This window comes from Gossypium hirsutum, chromosome A03 (assembly GCF_007990345.1).
Source record: "Gossypium hirsutum isolate 1008001.06 chromosome A03, Gossypium_hirsutum_v2.1, whole genome shotgun sequence".
In the NCBI taxonomy this organism is placed as follows: domain Eukaryota; kingdom Viridiplantae; phylum Streptophyta; class Magnoliopsida; order Malvales; family Malvaceae; genus Gossypium; species Gossypium hirsutum.
In genome coordinates this window covers 52169479-52186982 of record NC_053426.1, presented here as the reverse complement: position 1 = coordinate 52186982, position 17504 = coordinate 52169479, and the positions used below count along the sequence as shown (strand labels likewise).

The following is a 17504-nucleotide window of genomic DNA, read 5'->3' as shown; positions in this document are numbered from 1 at the left end:
GGATCCATCAAAACGTAATGTTCTATTACCTATGTGTGCAAATTATCAGGTACGACCTATATTCTGTTAAGTTTGTTGGTACGCCTCTGCGTTGCTGTGTTGATGAAGAATATGTGATATATGAACATGTTAGACTGATTGTTACTGGTTCTGATTTATAACCGTGCATATGACTTCATGGCAAATCACATATGGTTCGTTAAGGTTTGATAAGTTTGTTTTTAAAAAAATGGACCCCAATATTTAATAATTATGTTATTGAGAGATAGCATGACTTACATGCTCATTACTCTGATTTTGCATTAGCATGCTCTAACACATTGCATGGAACTTGGGTTGAAGTAAAAGGAGGAAGTTTCTGCAGTTTAATGATTTGCACGATTTGGTGGTTTATCCATACTTCTGTTCCGACAGTTCGACTGTACTATAGTGGCTTGACAACATATATTTAATTGGTAGTTTAACTGTATATTGATAAGCCATCATTGCCAGGCAAACCTAGGGTGGCGGGTCATCGTTGTTGGGCAACCCAGGATGACTTTATTGGTGTATTTTGGATGGATGAGTTCGGGGGAGAACTCTATTTTAGTCTATATCGGAGTTTGGGACGATTGTTTCTGATAAATTTGCATTTTGATCTGTTTGAAAACACTACATCTGCATAAACATACATGTTCTGTTCTACTATGCTCCGTTTTGTTATGTTCTGCTCTGTTCCGTTCTGTTCAGTATTGCTCTGCTCTGTTCCATCTTGTTTTGTTCTGCTCTATTTGTTTCTGTTCTGTTTTTCTTTGTTCTACTGTACTACCTCTGTTGAAACCTCTATGATACTTTAGATCTGTTCAGTACTGGTTATACAATTGTTAGTGTTACTATGATTTATATATTACGTTCTATTTATTTGTATTTGAGTTTGGTTATACATGTGCTTGGTGACTTACCCTTTTCTTACTTTTATCTGTCAAGAAGACATTTGATTTAGGATCGGACACCTGCGAAAGCTTAGATTGTTTTGCACTAAGATAATTACAATTTGATCCTTTAGATTTGTAATCTATTTTGGACTTGTCTTATTTTTCTTTTTATAATCTCGCCCATATCTGCTGAGTCTAAAACGAAACTACAAAATCATCTAAATCGACTAAAATGAATTCCTAATTTTCAAAGTTAAAACTTTGAAAAGAAGTACGTTTTTACTACGTTGGTGTAACTCATTCAGATTCAACTTAAACTTCTGGAATGGGTTTGGGGTGTTACAGTTTGAAATGTTACATTTTAGCCACTTACGTTAATATGTTGTAACATTTTAGTCACTAAGTCGTTTAATTGCCATTAATGGTATAACGGTAAGCTGATATAGCACGTTAAATCATCATTTCAAACAAAAATTTTAAATTAAATTAAATAATTAATCCTCATATTTTTTCGTTTTAAGCAATTTAAATTTTTTCTTTTATGTTTTTTCTTAACTTTCTTTTTTTATCTTTATTTTTCATTTCATTCTACTTCTCCTCTGTTCTCTCCTCCCTTCTCCATTTTTATTTTCTACATAATTAATTCAAAGAAATGTGATTTCAAACATGGGACATCTGCAAAGTTATTTTGCTTGAATGATCTAATAATTAATTCAAAAAATTGAGATTTCGAACATGAGCCATTTGCAAATTAAGTCAAACAGTCAACTAAAGGTTACTTGTTAACGTGTAGCATTTAACCGTATGATGAATTTAAGGGCCTAGTTGCACGAAAATCATTTGAGGCAACTCTTGAAACCCCCATTGGAATATGAGAAAGGGATAAAGGAACATAAGAGAAAAAAAACATAAGAGATGAAGAAGGGAGTAAAACAAAAAAAGTAAAAGAAAATGGAAAATAAAATAAATAGTTAAAAAGAACATAAAAAAAATTAAATTGCTTAAAATGAAAAAAAATATAAGGACTAAATGTATAGTTTAACCTAAATTTTTTACTTGAAATTATAATTTAAGGTGCCATGTCAGTTTATCGTTACACCGTTAACGACAATTAACGACTCAGTAACTAAAATGTTACAACATAATAACGTAAGTGACTAAAACGTAACATTTCAAACATAAATAACTAAAATGTAACCTAAAAAAAAAGTGACTATTTTGATAGTTTATCCTTTAAACTCCAAACTAATCATTGCATATAATACACATTTACAATAGATAAGATGTAAGAACAATTATACATTTCAATCAAAATTAAAGCTTACAATTATACATTTCACTCAAAATTAAAGCTTAATCAATCAATTCTATAAAAATAACAAAAGAAAAAACATATACCTCTACATAGAAAACCCAACAATTAAACTCAAAAAAGAGATTGATAAATCTATAGAGATGCAAATAAAGAATTATATAAATTTAACTTCTTAATAGAAATCGACTTAAATTTTAAAAAAAAAATTGATTAGACTTAAGTAATTGTGGATGAGAAGTAGAGACTAAGCATTCTTTGTAGTAAAGAAAAAGTAATCATCCCCAAGAAAATCTTAAGTAGCCACTCATAATTTTTTATCCAAACAATTAAATTTCAATGCTTTAAAGTCCAACAAAATTTTGACGCAAACTAAGAACCTATCACTCTTGAATAAAATCGTGTCAATGACGTATTATAAAACTAAAAGAAATATAACAAGAAGAAGAGAAAAGGATAGACACAAAAGCAAAGCTAATTCTACTTTTCTTGGGATTGGGATATCTAAAAAACCTATACACGCCTTCTATTTATAAAGCCTCAACCACCATATGTTACAAAACTCTAATAAATAAAATTAAAGTACCCTAAAATTTTTAGGGTTTACAAGTCACAATAAAATAAATTTTTAAAGGTTATGAGAGCTATATAGACATCCATTTTACAACAAAATACAAATGTCTTTTTAAAGTAAATACAAATAATGTTAATTTTCATTCTCTTTTTTAACTCAAAAATATGAAAAAAAGTTATGTTCAACAAAACATAACACGAAAACATTGACTAAAGTTGATCAGATATACAAGTGTTACGTTTTGTTCTTAGACATTTTTACATGTCCATACTGGTAAACATAACCCATACCAGATAAGCCGGTTTCATAAATTTATGCCAACCCAGTCCCCACCGAATTCACATCTTAGTATTAGTTTTATTTTTATTTAAATTTAATTATAAAAAATTTTAAAATTAATTTGAATAGTAAACCAGACTTTTCATCCAAATCAACCTCTAATTGTAGATTATTAAAAAGAAAAAATCTTACATTACCCTTGGAAATATAATATTATTACGGTGCATCTATATATTAACTGAAGAAAAAGAACAGAAAATAACTTCAATTGTAGCTCTCTTTGTTCTTACAACTTTGTACAACATGCCATCAGTAAAATGAGATTTTTCTAAAATAAAATACGGAAATAGTTCACAAATTAGCTTAAGTTCAAAGTTGAGTATATAGATATATATACCTGCTCAAATTTTGCACAAAATGAAAATTGACAATCCGTGCATAATATTGCAGAATATTACATTTGCTGCAATTTGGGGGTAAGAATCGAACCTTGATCGCGCGATAAATTTCATTGGCAATTCGCCCTCCGAAAACTCCAAATATATTTCCTTGCAAGGATCATGCCAGATCTATCATTTTATACACTAATTAGCTTATAATGATCAGCAATCCGATTTTTATGAAAAATTACCTGCTTCAAGCCTCTCCGGTGAGATTTTTCGTGGCAGATGACGACTCAGGGCTGTAATTCCAAAGCTCTTTCAGCTCTCCTCTCACCAAACCTAATATAACCGTAACACCTGCAAAACCAGAGAAGAAAGCATGAGCAATGGAGAAAGGGGAAAATGACTCAAATTGAGAAAGCATATGAAATCCTTTTACTGTCCGGACCGTCCAGGTGGAATCAAAAGCTTTGTTACCTAGTGTACAAGGAACAAGATAGAGGAGTGCCGGTTGACCCTGTCCATTCATTAGATATAACCCTAGGTATGTAAACAAGAGGCCTGCAATATGTGGAAATTGAAACAATTAAATATCTTTCACTACAGCTTCATAATAGTTATTTCACTGCTTTCCAACTTGGCTTTTAGTGGAGTCTCAACCAAACTAATACGAGAAAAAAACCTCAGATCATCATTCATTTTTACAAATCAAATATCAAGGTTTTGGTACTTACATGCAATCAAACATATTATGCTCAAAAACCTAGACAGCATGTAAAACAATTCAATATTCAATTTGTTTCTCAAGATGAAGAACGGTATTTTAAAATCTAGAACCGAAAGGCAATATTACAAGTGTGTGTGTGGGGGGGGGGGTTAACGATGATAGACTCATTTCCCTTCAAGAGGAAATTTCAACAGCAAAGATCTTACTTATTCCTGTAATATCAACCTCAAAGAATAAAGCAGGTGATTCCATAGGAAATTCAAGTCCGGGTCTCAGTTCAGTGCCAATTTGAAACAGACAAAGGTAAAACAGATTATTTGAGATCAAAGAACTTAAATCTCAGGTAAAACATCATCAAAATCATTCCTGAGTTAAATAAACATTTGTAGGGGAGTTAGACTAGGAACAAAAATTGCAAAGATAGAAACATCAATCAACTGAAGTCACATAGTAAGCCTGATGAAAACAGTTATATTTCATAGACAATACGTTATCCTCACTAGGTGGGTAAATATAGCTTTGTTTGATAGAGAGGAAAGGAAAATTGGAAAGATGAAAAATTGAAAGGATAGAAAGATAGAAAAAAGGAAAATATAATTTTTCTTTGCATAGGTGTGTTTGGTAGGAAGGATGGAAAATATAATTTTCTTTCCATCCATTACTTGGTAGAGTTGAAAAATAAAGGGAAAAAAAACATTTGAAATTTTGAACTAACATACACCTATCTCTCATTTTCTCTCCTCTCAGCATTTTAATTTGGAAGGATCGATTTTTATACATTAGGATAGAAAATGATCATCCCTCCTGATCATCCCTCCTATTTTCTTTCCTCACTTATCTTTTCTATTATGCACACTCCAAATTTATTTTCTTTCCACTTTTCAACTCCCTCCCATATCTCCACTTTTTCATCCAACCAAACACACCCCAAGTCTTATGACACAGTTAGGAAAAGAATATAACTATATATACTATGTCAATCCAACTGTTCCTTTTGCTTGAAGTTCCCATATCCAATAATATTTGGACATGGGTGTTGGGATATGGCCCTCCAAAGACCCTCCGAACACATCGAAAACCTTGGAAAAGATTTAACATACTTGTATCTAACTCTCACATCCATGTTAGAGTAACACAGTACGCATATATAAATAGCGTATGTATTAACAAAATTATGATGCATGAACACTCACCAAATCCATAGCCAATTATCAACCACAGAAAGTATCCATTGGCAAGATGCTTCTTGCATGCTTTATCGTATCTGAGACAACCAAACAGGGAAAATAATCATAAACCCATAAACAATGAAAAGATTAAAACCCTTAGGGTGCATTCGGTTGAGGAATTTGTAAGAGGGATTCCATTTGTATCAAGGTTTTCAGAATTCTAAGAATGAATTTACTTGTTTGGGTAAATATATCAAGGAATTTCAAATTTTGTAATTAATTTCAAGAGGAAATTATAGCTCAAATTCTTTCATCAAATTCCACCTGAATAGGTGGTTTTTTGAAATTCTAATAATTTTGTTTGATTTAATACACATTGTTCCACTATAAGATAAAAAGCTTAAACTTCAAAATTATTGCTTTTATTAATTATAATATGTACTTTTTAAAGTTTATTTTATTAAAACTATTTATAATTTTTTATTAATATAATGATATCCATATTAAATTTTTTATATTATTTATTTTTAATATAATTATTCTTCTTTTATAATTATTTTTTAATTTGTAAAATTCCAATAACCTAATTTTCTTTTTAAAAATCGATTTTTTATCCAAACAAGCAATTACAAATCCTAGCATTTTGAATTGATAAATTCCAAAATGCTAGCATTTTAAAAATCTCAAAGATTTTAAAATTCTTCATCCAAACACACTCTTAATAAACAATGGCTTAAGTCAAAGGACCAGTATGCAATATTAACATTAAAACTCAAAATTGACACTAAAAACAGTTCAAATGCTGACTGAAACAGCTTGACAACACCTAGTTCAGTGACCGCTATCAAACCACTTATTTGCATCTTGGTATCAGTGATGAAAGCTAACAAAATAAAGGAAAAGAGTACCTAAAAGCAAATGCAACGAGCAAACCAGGAAAGAGAATGTCACCGAATCCAATCATATCATAACCACCCCATGGATCAAAAGCTCTCGGAACTCTCAAAAGCATGGGAATTGATTCTCCACCACTATTGTCACCTCGAGCAACCTATTAACAGGAGCAAAATGTCAGAGATCAAAAGCTCATCCTTGAACAGTCACCTTGTTTTTAGTTTGACCAGATGTAGGGCCACCTGGGTTTATGGGTGCTTGCCATATGCCAAAACCACTTCTATTGAAGTGGAATTGCAGGTAAGAAGTAAGATTTTACAGTAAGTATAAACTAGTGTGGTGTGTAGTATATATACATATATGTGTGTGAATATTTATGCAAGCATATAAATACACGGCTGGATTGACCAACTAACCAAATCAGTTTACATAAGAAGTAACTCCTCAAAAACATTGGCATCTAAAATGCTACTGATTCCTTTATGCGGTATCAAAGCCTCTTTGAACTAGTGGTTTAGAGCTTAAAATAATAAACAAATTCAATACAAGCACGTGACGGACCAGATTGACTTACATTTTATTGGACTTATTCACAAGGATGTTTGAGTTTAAAAACTTATTCTCAGCCCTAAACCAAATAACATAGGCTAGCTAGTTATTTGACAGGAAAGATTGAGACAAATCTATGATTGACAACATGATTTCTGATGAGAGATGTTCTCTATTACACAAAACAGAAAGAAACCAGAGAACATAATCACCAAAAAAGGAAGAGGTTATTACCAGGTTAAAAGAAAAATACAATAAAATCAATTTTGTAACTCCAATAAGGCGCCCTAAAAAGTAATCTTAAGAGTAAGAACCGTGCATATTTTGTAATCTAGAAATCATTTCTTTTAAGTCAACGTAAGAAGCATGAGAAAAATCATAGATTCAACCAAACCAAGGAATCATCCTTCGTTCCATCAGAATATATTTGATTGTGTAATTATTATTTATGTCCATAAGAATTACTGCACTGGCTAATCACAAGGAAATCAAGGGACCATGCTTTTCCATATAAACAAATTTTTACGAAAGATGGTATTGAATTGAGTAATGAGAAAGGTGCTGCTGCTCCATTAGATGCAAAGATTCAATACTTTCAATGGAGTCAAAGCAAAAGATTAGTCAATTACTTTACAACAATTAACACAAAGCATATTAATTTCAGTTCAACAACCAAAAGGGTAAAGACTTACTACAATCATCACACTCTGATGGAATATAAGTGGCGATAGGAAGACCCAGAAGATGTCATAAACAAATGCACAACAGAGAAGCACTGTAGCAACCTGGTTCATGAAGAACTATTAGGCCATGAAGTAAAATATATTTTATAAATACATGATAAAGAAACCATTCTACCTTGATATTAGGTAGTCGAGCCAACTGTAAGACTGTTATCATCAAACAGATCCCCTTTCGAACAAAATATATATCAAGGTCATCAACAAATGCAAAGAAAAAGGCATCAGAACAATGTTGGAAAAGTTAATACTAACCTCAAGCTACTCAAAACAACAGAGAAATAAGTAGGTGAAAAATGGATATCATTGGAATTCAAATATGAGATACTAGATAACATTTCCTTTAAACCAGATTATGGCTACCTACCTAAGTCAGTAATTTAAAGTCCACTGCATTCCAGTACCGTTTAGATCTGATTCTAAACATCCTTCTAACTCTGATTTTATGACCTGATTCTCAATCCTATTCCAAACCTTGTAATACATTTCTAATTTCCAATACTCTTAACATCATTCACCATAAAATTTAAATCTCAAAACCCTACTTGTTTCCCAGCAATAGAATCAGTTAATTGCCAAGTTGATAAAGCCATCTTTCTTGTCCTGAAATTGGCATCCACATATTCAACATATTATTAAGCAAAGATATTACACTAGAGAGAGTGCTAAATATTTGTATCTTAGAAAGTATGATCAATTCCCAAAACATCCATTACTGGAATGCAAAGTGGCGATGTGGAGAATTACAAGAATATCTTGGCCCACCCATGAATATGATTCTCGCCGATTGACAGCCCAGACAACAGCAAAACTCAAACAGCACAATGCAACCACAAATGAGACAATTGAAACCTCCCCAAAGAGGGGCAAATTCAGTGTCTTCTGCGGACAATTTCTGCATTTTCTGCTAGCACACTTAAATCAGAAACAAGAACAAAAAGATAATCTTGTAAAACAGCTACGTGACAGGTTTATAGCAAAGACAAGCAAATTTCGAGCATACCTCACTATAGGCGTCATAATGCAAGTATGCATTCCCTGGAAAAAGAAAAACCCTCAACAGATATACAAAAGATTTCCATAAGGGAATACATCACTACGACAAAAAAGAAAGTTTAAAAATGACAAAAGAAAAAGGGGGGGGGGAATAGCTTCTTCAACACTCTGTACATCACAGAAACTGGTGTTTCAACATAACATATTCAGAAGTACAGCAGTGAACAGCAACCCAGTTACACATTTCTAATCATTACTTGCATACTTTTAATATCCATTGTAATATATTAGGAGGTGCTAATATTTTCTATATCGCATTTCCATTTTGCAAACCACCGGCTATAAAAATGTTAAGAAAAAATGGAACACAGATAATAACATTAAATGTGTAGGCTGTTTTTGACATGCTCTGTCTAACCATTGGCAGATTTGAGCATACATCCAAATATACATAATAAATAACGCATAAAATTCAAACACAAAAGTAACTGTGTTACCTGAACACCACCAATGCAGAAGAGTACAATCAGCAACCAAACAAACCAAGCAGACATGAAAAGGTAGAGTAGCACCAGAAAAGTGGATGCCGTTATAACAAAAACCACAGCACCCTTTACACTAATATCAAGGATTTCCTTGTCATCATCATCGCCTGTTCCAGCATTAGGAGATTCCTAGTCAACAGCAGCAGAAAAAACATCACTTAAATTTCCTTTCAAGAATAAGATGTTATAATGACGGAATTAGAAAGAAAAGCAAGAATACAGATACACTATGAAAAGGGAGAGATATAAATGGAAATTGGTATGATTTCTTCGCATGACAAATCAAAGCAGTATAAAATAGTTGTCTGCTGATGATGCAGGAACAATCCCATATGCATTTTCCTAATTCCTTGCAAAGGACACTAACTCACTTAGATGCAATGTGCCAACATAAGAATTTTATTGAAAAATGAAGCAAACACCACACTACCCATCAAACTGGACTTTTAGATATATGACAAACAATATGGACGCTAATCATCTACCAGCTGATAAGATAATAGAAAAATATCTAGAAAGAAAAACAAAAAACTTAATTGTATACTGCCAACCAACCAGACCCACCATAAACTTTGAAAAGAAAGTAACAAAAATAACCATGTGAACAATACGAACTGATTAGAAGCACCAATCATCAAATGTCTTGAAAATTCAATTGCCATGAATGTCATTTATATGAAAATACTAATAGGTACTCAAAATTTTAGGAAAACCTAGACAATATGCTTTTCATCAGAACCAATTACTCCCAATATTATAGGTATCAACAAATATATATAAGACACGCATAAACAAAGACCTCAGCTATAATCTTCATAACAATTAACAGAGATAGAATATGGTAAACCTTAGATAATTCATTATAGCGTTCGTCAGAATTCTCAGAAGTGCCAAACTCTTGCCAAAGTGAAGCAGTAACAATCGTGCCAACAGCCATTGCCCACAAAAATATCACCGAGAAATCCACAATCGGACGAGTTGGTGCATATAATAAAAATTCCACTGCATTGGAAAACTAAAATGATTTAGTTTATATGAATCATTATATGAGAACAAACTTAAAAGATCAGAAAGAATGTATGCATCCAAGAGGTACATGTATATACACCAAAAGTAAAAGTAACATCCATTTACCAATGTGTTTCAATGTACCATTTCGGATTTTCATCAGTATGTTTAAAATAACTTTTGTTCACATATAACTTATTTTCAAGTTCTCTAATAAAATCAATGATGTCAAGGCGAGCACCTAGGCGCTAAGGCATAGCGCAAATGGCCATTACTGCCTCAGTCATCTCAAGGCGAGGCGACTTCAATCAGGTGAGCAGCTGGTGCAATTTCGGGCGCCTTTGTAGCAAAGCCAGGCGCAAAAAAAGCACAGTTCACTAAAGAGCCGTTCCATTCTCTTGTTTCTATATATTATAGTGGCTTTTAAAAGAAAACTATCATAAAATATAATAAATGACTTTTTTTAATTAATTATTGACCTAATTTTATTATATAAAAACCTAGTTAACTCCTAAAAGTTAAAACTTTTCAAGAGAAGATAAAGAAAATTTAGTGCTAGTTTCTGATGATGATATCTAATTTCGTACTAATGGTGCTTTATTTTACAATACATTAAGTAAATTATTAAACTAAAACAATTGAACAATGTTTTGAATTTATAAATTGAACTATATTAAAATTTATCTTTCTTTTACTAATTAATTAATACTTATTAATTATATGTATTAGTTACATATGTTTTTTTTATATATTTTACATATCTATTTATATTTATTTATATGCTTGCGCCTTGGTTTACTCAGGCGAGCGTCTTTTTTGCTGCTCAGGCTCTATAAAGGTCCTAGCGCCTTGAGTGCGCTTGGTGGCCTTGACAACATTGAACATAATATATATTACATGCATACGTAACTATGCCCCCATCATACACATCTATATGTTTATTTGTTTGAATTTTCAAAATTATAAATGTTTAATATCCAAATTTTTTAAATAAAAATATTAGAAAATATAGTAATTATTGTAAATCAGATGCAATAGCTTAATTTAAAGAACATGTCTTTGAATGAAATTATTAAAAAGAAGTCTTTATTAGTTGATTAAAAAAATCAACCAAGTGAAAAATGATTTTTAGAAAAACCAAAATCTTGCATCAATTGACTTGAACAAGCTGTTAAGATTGGTACAGAATAGCACACAAACCAAAATGGTAAAATGCTAATATTGTACTGAATCTGATTTCTTCAAAACTTGTGCTTACAGCCGATAAAATTGGAAATCGAATGACACTAACGATCAAGGTTATAATAGCAACCAAGGTTGAACTCAGCCATTATAGCAGGAGAAGCTTCAGTCTTAAGTAATTACACTTAAGTTGGGATTAGAGAGAAAACTGAAAAAGATAAAAAAAAAAAAATACAGACATGAAAATAATGAACATTGTTTGGGACAGATGGTGGAAACTGAAGCAGATTGAACAGCCACTGCAGCTGCTATTACAGGCACAATATTCTTTCTTTTCTTAAGTTTCTCTGGCGTACTTCTCAGTCAGCATAAAATTTCAACCCTTCAAAGCTTCTACTGGAAAATGTAACACTCTCAACTCAGACCCAAATTCTCTATATTATTAAGCTCTAATCTTAGATATCCAATGATGTTATTGTGTGCTTGAAATTTTGCACACATGAAAACTAAAATTTTAGTGCCAGTATAGTAAAGATCACCCTGAGGTTTGCATTCAAGAAAAGCAGATAGCCATGAGTTCTTATATTAAAAATATAGACAAAGGAAATGACATTAAAGATTTTGTTTAGTACCATAACAATTATTCTTATCTTCTTTAAAGCTTAAGGTTTAGTTACACTGATCCATAATCATACAGGAATGTACAAACACAGAAAACCTGCACATTGCAGAAGACATATTTATAACATCAAAACGACAAACCTTATATTAATGGCATTAAGTAATCTCTTCATTTAGACTTGAACCGCTAACAAAAAGGTGATGAAGTGTTTCCTGAATCCAATTTCTTATAGCTAAGTCAAACAATAGTTTAGACACATTTGTACGCTGAATTGACTAAGCTTTAACCAAAAGCTAGTTTATTTAGCAATTTTAAATCAGATCTAGAGGCTTAAGTGCATTCTGTCCAACATCATCATACCATTTTCAGAACAAGATATCCTGGTTTCTAACAATCTAGAAAATAGCTCATTTGCATCTGAAAAACAAAAAGAAAAAGAAAGAAAGACATTATATGAGATCAAGTGTTTACCATGTTTCTCTTCCATGGATTTGTTAATTGCATCTCCAGCTGATTTCGGAATCATCACAACAGGTATTGAAATATTTAAAGATGTATCATTCTCAGAACAAACCATCTTGTAAAGTTCTGGATATATTAACAATAATCAATCATCAAATTGAACTTCAAAATGAAGTTTAAAATACCAATAGCATATACCAGCAAAAAAATATATATATATATATAACCTTCATTGTCATTTATCACCAGTAAGGCTGAAGCACCTCCTGACTGTGCAACTTTTGCCTTAGTTACAAAGTCACAATCACCACGTATGGACAAGGCTACAGAACCAGTTAGCTGTAATCATAGAATCCCAACAATGATGAGTCAGATTATAGTGCTTATGAAACCATAAATTTTATTCAAAACTTCTATAAAGTATCATCCCCAAACTTCATAGGCTTACATGGTCCTCCCAGAGCTAAGAGAAGTTTAAGAGAAATAGAATTTAGTACACCCCTAGGTGGTTTCTCCCCCCCTCTGATAAAAGAAGTTACATGAGTACTTATTTTAGTAGTTCAGTCATACATACACCACATACCCACTATATGGATGAAAGAAAAAGTTAGACGTAGAAACAGTTTTCAAAGAGAAGAAATCACTTATTGGAAGCTTTTTAAAGAAAAAGTGGATAGTTTTTCTAGGAAGAAAAGTGTAGTTTTCTAAAAATACATCTCTCGATAGAATAACTGAAGACAAAATTTCTGTATTTTATTTTTTATATTCTGGTTTAGTTGGTTTCATGGTACTTTCATTTATTAAACTGGTGTCACTTAACTCATAACACCAAATTCAATAAAATGTAAATAGCATAGATGGCTTACAAATTTCACCATATTTAACTTAAGCGAACGTACTCCAACTAAAAAAAAACAATTCCTGGCATTGAAAGTTCACCAACAAATTTGTGAGTAATGATAAATTGAGACATAACCTTTGAAGAAGAATTAGAACAGCCATTTAGGGGATTTGAGAAAACAGCAGGCAATTTAGAACTTTTGTTGGCTTCCTCGGGCAATGATGCTCCAAAGCTCGCAGTTATACCAGACAAATCTTCACCTTCAACACCATCAACCCAGATCTTCACCTTGACCTAGAAGATTTTAACTTAGTTGTTAAGAAATTAGGATAAACATATACTAGTACCCTTTATCACTCTATTACTCTAAGATATGAAACTCGGACTAGCCTACCATATCAAAATCTCACATGCTACTTCTCTGTTATTGATATTTCCCAATATAAAGTTTGAACACCAACCAATAAAATAATTGGTCTATTTCATGGTATTGTGGAACTCTGTAAAATAACTGTAAAAGCCTTCAGATAATAAGCAAAATCACAAAAGTAATTTTGTATCACCGACATAACAGGTGTACAACATTATTTTATTCGAAAGAACTTTCGGTTTTGCATATATTCTTCAAAAAACCCACAAAAATTTGATGTATCCCCGGAACTCAAGTTTTCAAGGTCGATCATTCAGTACTTTGTACTGTAGTAAAATTGTCCTATAACAGCTTATTATGCAGCAGCATAATGTTCCAGTTAAAACTCTCTTCTTTACATTTTGCACCCTTCGGCACTTGCTGGTTTCAAATAATTAGTAACCAGATTCATTCCTTCTTTTAAATTACTAAATGATTTTCAAAACCCTTCCGCTTTTTTTAAATCCTAAACATTTTCCTATAGAAATGCAAATTATAAAGAACCCAATTTTTGGAACTCACAAGCCGCATGCTAGTTGGCTGCAACTGTGGTTCCCAGTATAAATTCCATTGTCAGAGAAAATCCCTACAGAAATCAAACCTCAAACTAACCAGAGCAACAATTCTTTCCGTTGTTTTCTCAAATTGAAGGAAGAAAAGACAATTTGCTCTTTTTCCTATTCCTATTTCTCTCTCAATCTCTTTCTCTCAAACCCTAAAGAATAACTAATGGAGCTAATAGAATTTGAAACTATTCCAAATCATTTTGGATTTAGATCCAAAATTAACCAATTAAAATAGAAAAAAAAAACTTTTTTATCAAATACAAATGTCATAAATACTAATGACATAAGAAAAAAACATGAAATGAAATGAAATTACCAATTTGAAAGGGTTGTTGCAAGCAGGTAACTCAGGGCCGTCGTCCTGGGAAGCACCGTCGGCGGTGGCAACAACAGCAAAAGACAAAGTCACGAGTAACAATAAAGGAAAAGACACCACAAAACGGCGGCGGATCCCCGGAGGAAACGACATGGTTGGTGTCTCAGTCTTAGATGAAGCGAAAGAGGAAAAGAAAAAATTAAATTCAACTAAAAGTCTTTTCCGTTTTCGCTCCTCTTTCTTGAAGGGAAGTTTTTCTCTCTTCTTTTTTAGGGTAATCTTGAAGGAAAGTTAAATGAACGAGGACCCGAGCAGTAAATTATATAATTCTTTATTATTTTCTCTTCTTTGTTGGCTAAACTATAAAAATAATTATTTATGTTTAGTTAAATTGACTTTTTGGTCATCAATATTTAAATTGTTACCATTTCACATAAACTTTATTGATTTGTAAATGTGAGGAGTGAGATGGTGACGAGAATGCCAAATCTTTAAATTTTTTAAAAACATTTACATTTTTCTTTTTCTCTTTCGCAAGTTTATTTTCTCTCTTTTCATTTTTTATTCTTTCTTTTTTTTTCTAACAAACCCTAGCCATTGTCATTATTCAACTGCCACGTTTTGTTGTTCTTCGGTCTTTCTTCAGCTAAAGAAATACATCAAAAAGTTTCTCCTTCCTAATCTTGGACCTCTCATTTGTTTTCTAAGATCCAAAACCAAAATCCTTAAAAGAAACAAAAAACTTTTGAGCTTCCCTCAAACGGATCTTCGTTCTTCGTTGTTAATTGACCGCCGTTTGTTGATATATTACTCTATTCATCAATGCCTCACTCCTCATGCTCAGGTTAAGCTTTCGTCTCTCCGTTCAAGTTTTTGTTTGGGGCTTCTTCAACACCGATTTTTTTTACTACTTGATTTGTTTTCATTGGTTGTTGGCTTTAGGATTGTGTGGGTGCTGAGTAGTTTTTAGAGTGTGTCCTCTTCAGATGGGTTAAATTGTATATTTATATGATATGATTATTATTCATGGATGTGATATAGTAGGCAGATTCCCATGCATGTCGACACTTACCCTAGTCTAGGGTTAACACGTGTTTGCATGATGTAGGTTCACCTTTATGATGGTGCGAACTCACATCATGCGGTCTCATCATAGAAGCCTGCGAACACCTTACATGCGAACCTAAAATGTGCCTCATAGAGTATGGGTCAAGACCCAATTGAGTACTCGGGTAGGTAATAGTGAGTATCATAACAATTTGTCCCCCGCTTGGTTCAAAGAAAAGTTATAAAGTGACTCTTCTTAGAACCTGATTTTACAATATGAAAGGTTACATGAGGAGAAGCTTATTACATAGACCTTGTGTTTTAACTTGTAATGTACATTTCGCTACGTGTTAAGCAGTGGTATAGCTATACACAACTGATTGTGCCCTTATTCTCAGATACATGAATCGTTAAAGTACAAAACCCTTTTAACAAAAGGTTGCTTGAGCCTTAAAAATTAAATTGTTCGAATTCAAGATTTCGAAGAATAAGAGAATTCAAGATTTCAGAGAATAAGCTGTTGTTGAGAAGAACAACTTCAAAGGTAATTTTCTTAATATCTCCATCGTTCTTGTGATTTTTTCTAGGTTTATTAGAACATAATGGTTAGGACAAGAGGAAGCGGTCATGTTATTCAAGGCATCTTTTCACAAAGCCGTGAAGTGACTACTCAGTGGAGGTAAAAGCTTATGTTTGAACCACCAAAGAGGAGGAAATGAGCCCCATTTTGGTTGCTTGAGGAATTCAACTACCCAACTTCACTTACGACTTCTCAATCACCAAAAGATTAAGCCGATTAAAAGACACTGCCAACAAGAGTTTCCTACTTCCATTACATGTGATAGAGGCATGTTTCCATTTACCACTCCACCCCTTCTACCATATTCTTGATGAATACAAGATAGCTCCGGGAAAGTTATATGGCTTTTTGTGGTGGGTCATAATGGCATATTTCATTGAATGTAGTTGGTAGGAGGAAGTGCCATTGATGTCGTTTTCAAGAATTTGTACCAACTAAAAGCGTGCAATTAAGGAGGTTTGGTGGGTTTGTTTTATTTCTCTCTTCGTGAAGATGTAGAATCAATCATCGCAAATTGGTCTTCAAACCTTCGCCTAAACCACTGTAAGTACATACAGGTTAAGTACAAGCTTAAATGTGGTTTTGATTTTCCAACTAATTGATACCTAGTAAGAGTATGTACCTGAAAAAATGAGAGATTATGTCTGAAGTTGGGTGGGGTCAGTATTATAAACTTCACAAGGGTTGCGTACTAGATTTGGAGGAAGTGCTAATTGTTAGGAATGTGTTTCAACATTACTTCTTAAATCTAAGTCCTAATGGATGGTGGCCTATTGAGGATGGTAATGGTGTGGACAGCATAAGGGTATTTCCTACATAGTTCGTATGGCCACATAGAGTCACTGATGATTTGGGGCTTATACTCTTAGGGAAGAAAGAGGAACCTAAAAAATTATTTTTATAGCTTTTGTAAATTAAAGCCTCGTTCGTGGTTCTCTAAACTTGTAGGGGAGTTAAAGAGTGATGCGAACCTCATTATGATAACTGGTACTAATAATAGACTTCTTGGTGATGCAAGCACAGTTCACGTTGTTGAAGAGAACTTAGAGGAATCAACAAGTTTGTCCAGGGAAATTGACGAATATATAGATGTTCAATCATTCATGCAAAATATTCGAGGCGGTCCCTTTGGTACTTCTGCTGCAGAAGCAAGAGTAAAAAGAAGAGGAAAACTGCTATTGGGATTGCCAATATTCTTAGTAGCGAAGACGAGGGTAGCCCTATAAGGGAGCTTCGCCGAAAGAAAGGAAAAGGTCGTGTTGTAACATCTGGCGATGTGGCCCCTATTGCTATAGTCCCTGCTGCAATTCCTTCTCCCTCTAACTCTAGAATGACCCGAAAGTTAATGGTGTCAGAAAGTGTGATTTTGTAACCCCATTTTTGTAAATC

General features: G+C 32.8%; 1 protein-coding gene across 1 annotated transcript; it reads right to left on the bottom strand.

Moving 5' to 3' along the window:
- Positions 1-3328: 3328 nt before the first annotated feature.
- LOC107887179 (signal peptide peptidase-like 3) lies at positions 3329-14863 on the bottom strand. The gene is made up of 15 exons (XM_016811341.2): positions 14489-14863; positions 13333-13491; positions 12584-12695; positions 12366-12482; positions 9930-10084; positions 9035-9211; positions 8545-8579; positions 8289-8445; positions 7660-7713; positions 7494-7586; positions 6267-6409; positions 5383-5453; positions 3940-4023; positions 3711-3819; positions 3329-3627 (listed from the first exon to the last, which is right to left on the bottom strand). Exons 1-14 carry the CDS (start codon positions 14639-14641, stop codon positions 3716-3718), a joined length of 1614 nt encoding a protein of 537 aa, XP_016666830.1. The 5' UTR covers positions 14642-14863; the 3' UTR covers positions 3329-3627; positions 3711-3715.
- Positions 14864-17504: the final 2641 nt, after the last annotated feature.

Bases quoted from the DNA above. Each gene is read 5' to 3' on its own strand.
- LOC107887179 (XM_016811341.2), bottom strand. From the start codon at position 14,641: ATGTCGTTTCCTCCGGGGATCCGCCGCCGTTTTGTGGTGTCTTTTCCT. The intron at 12,483-12,583 runs GTTATATATATA...TAATATATCCAG, and splicing joins GGTGATAAATGACAATGAAG to AACTTTACAAGATGGTTTGT. The intron at 6,410-7,493 runs GTAAGTCTTTAC...TCCTGTTAATAG, and splicing joins ATCAGAGTGTGATGATTGTA to GTTGCTCGAGGTGACAATAG.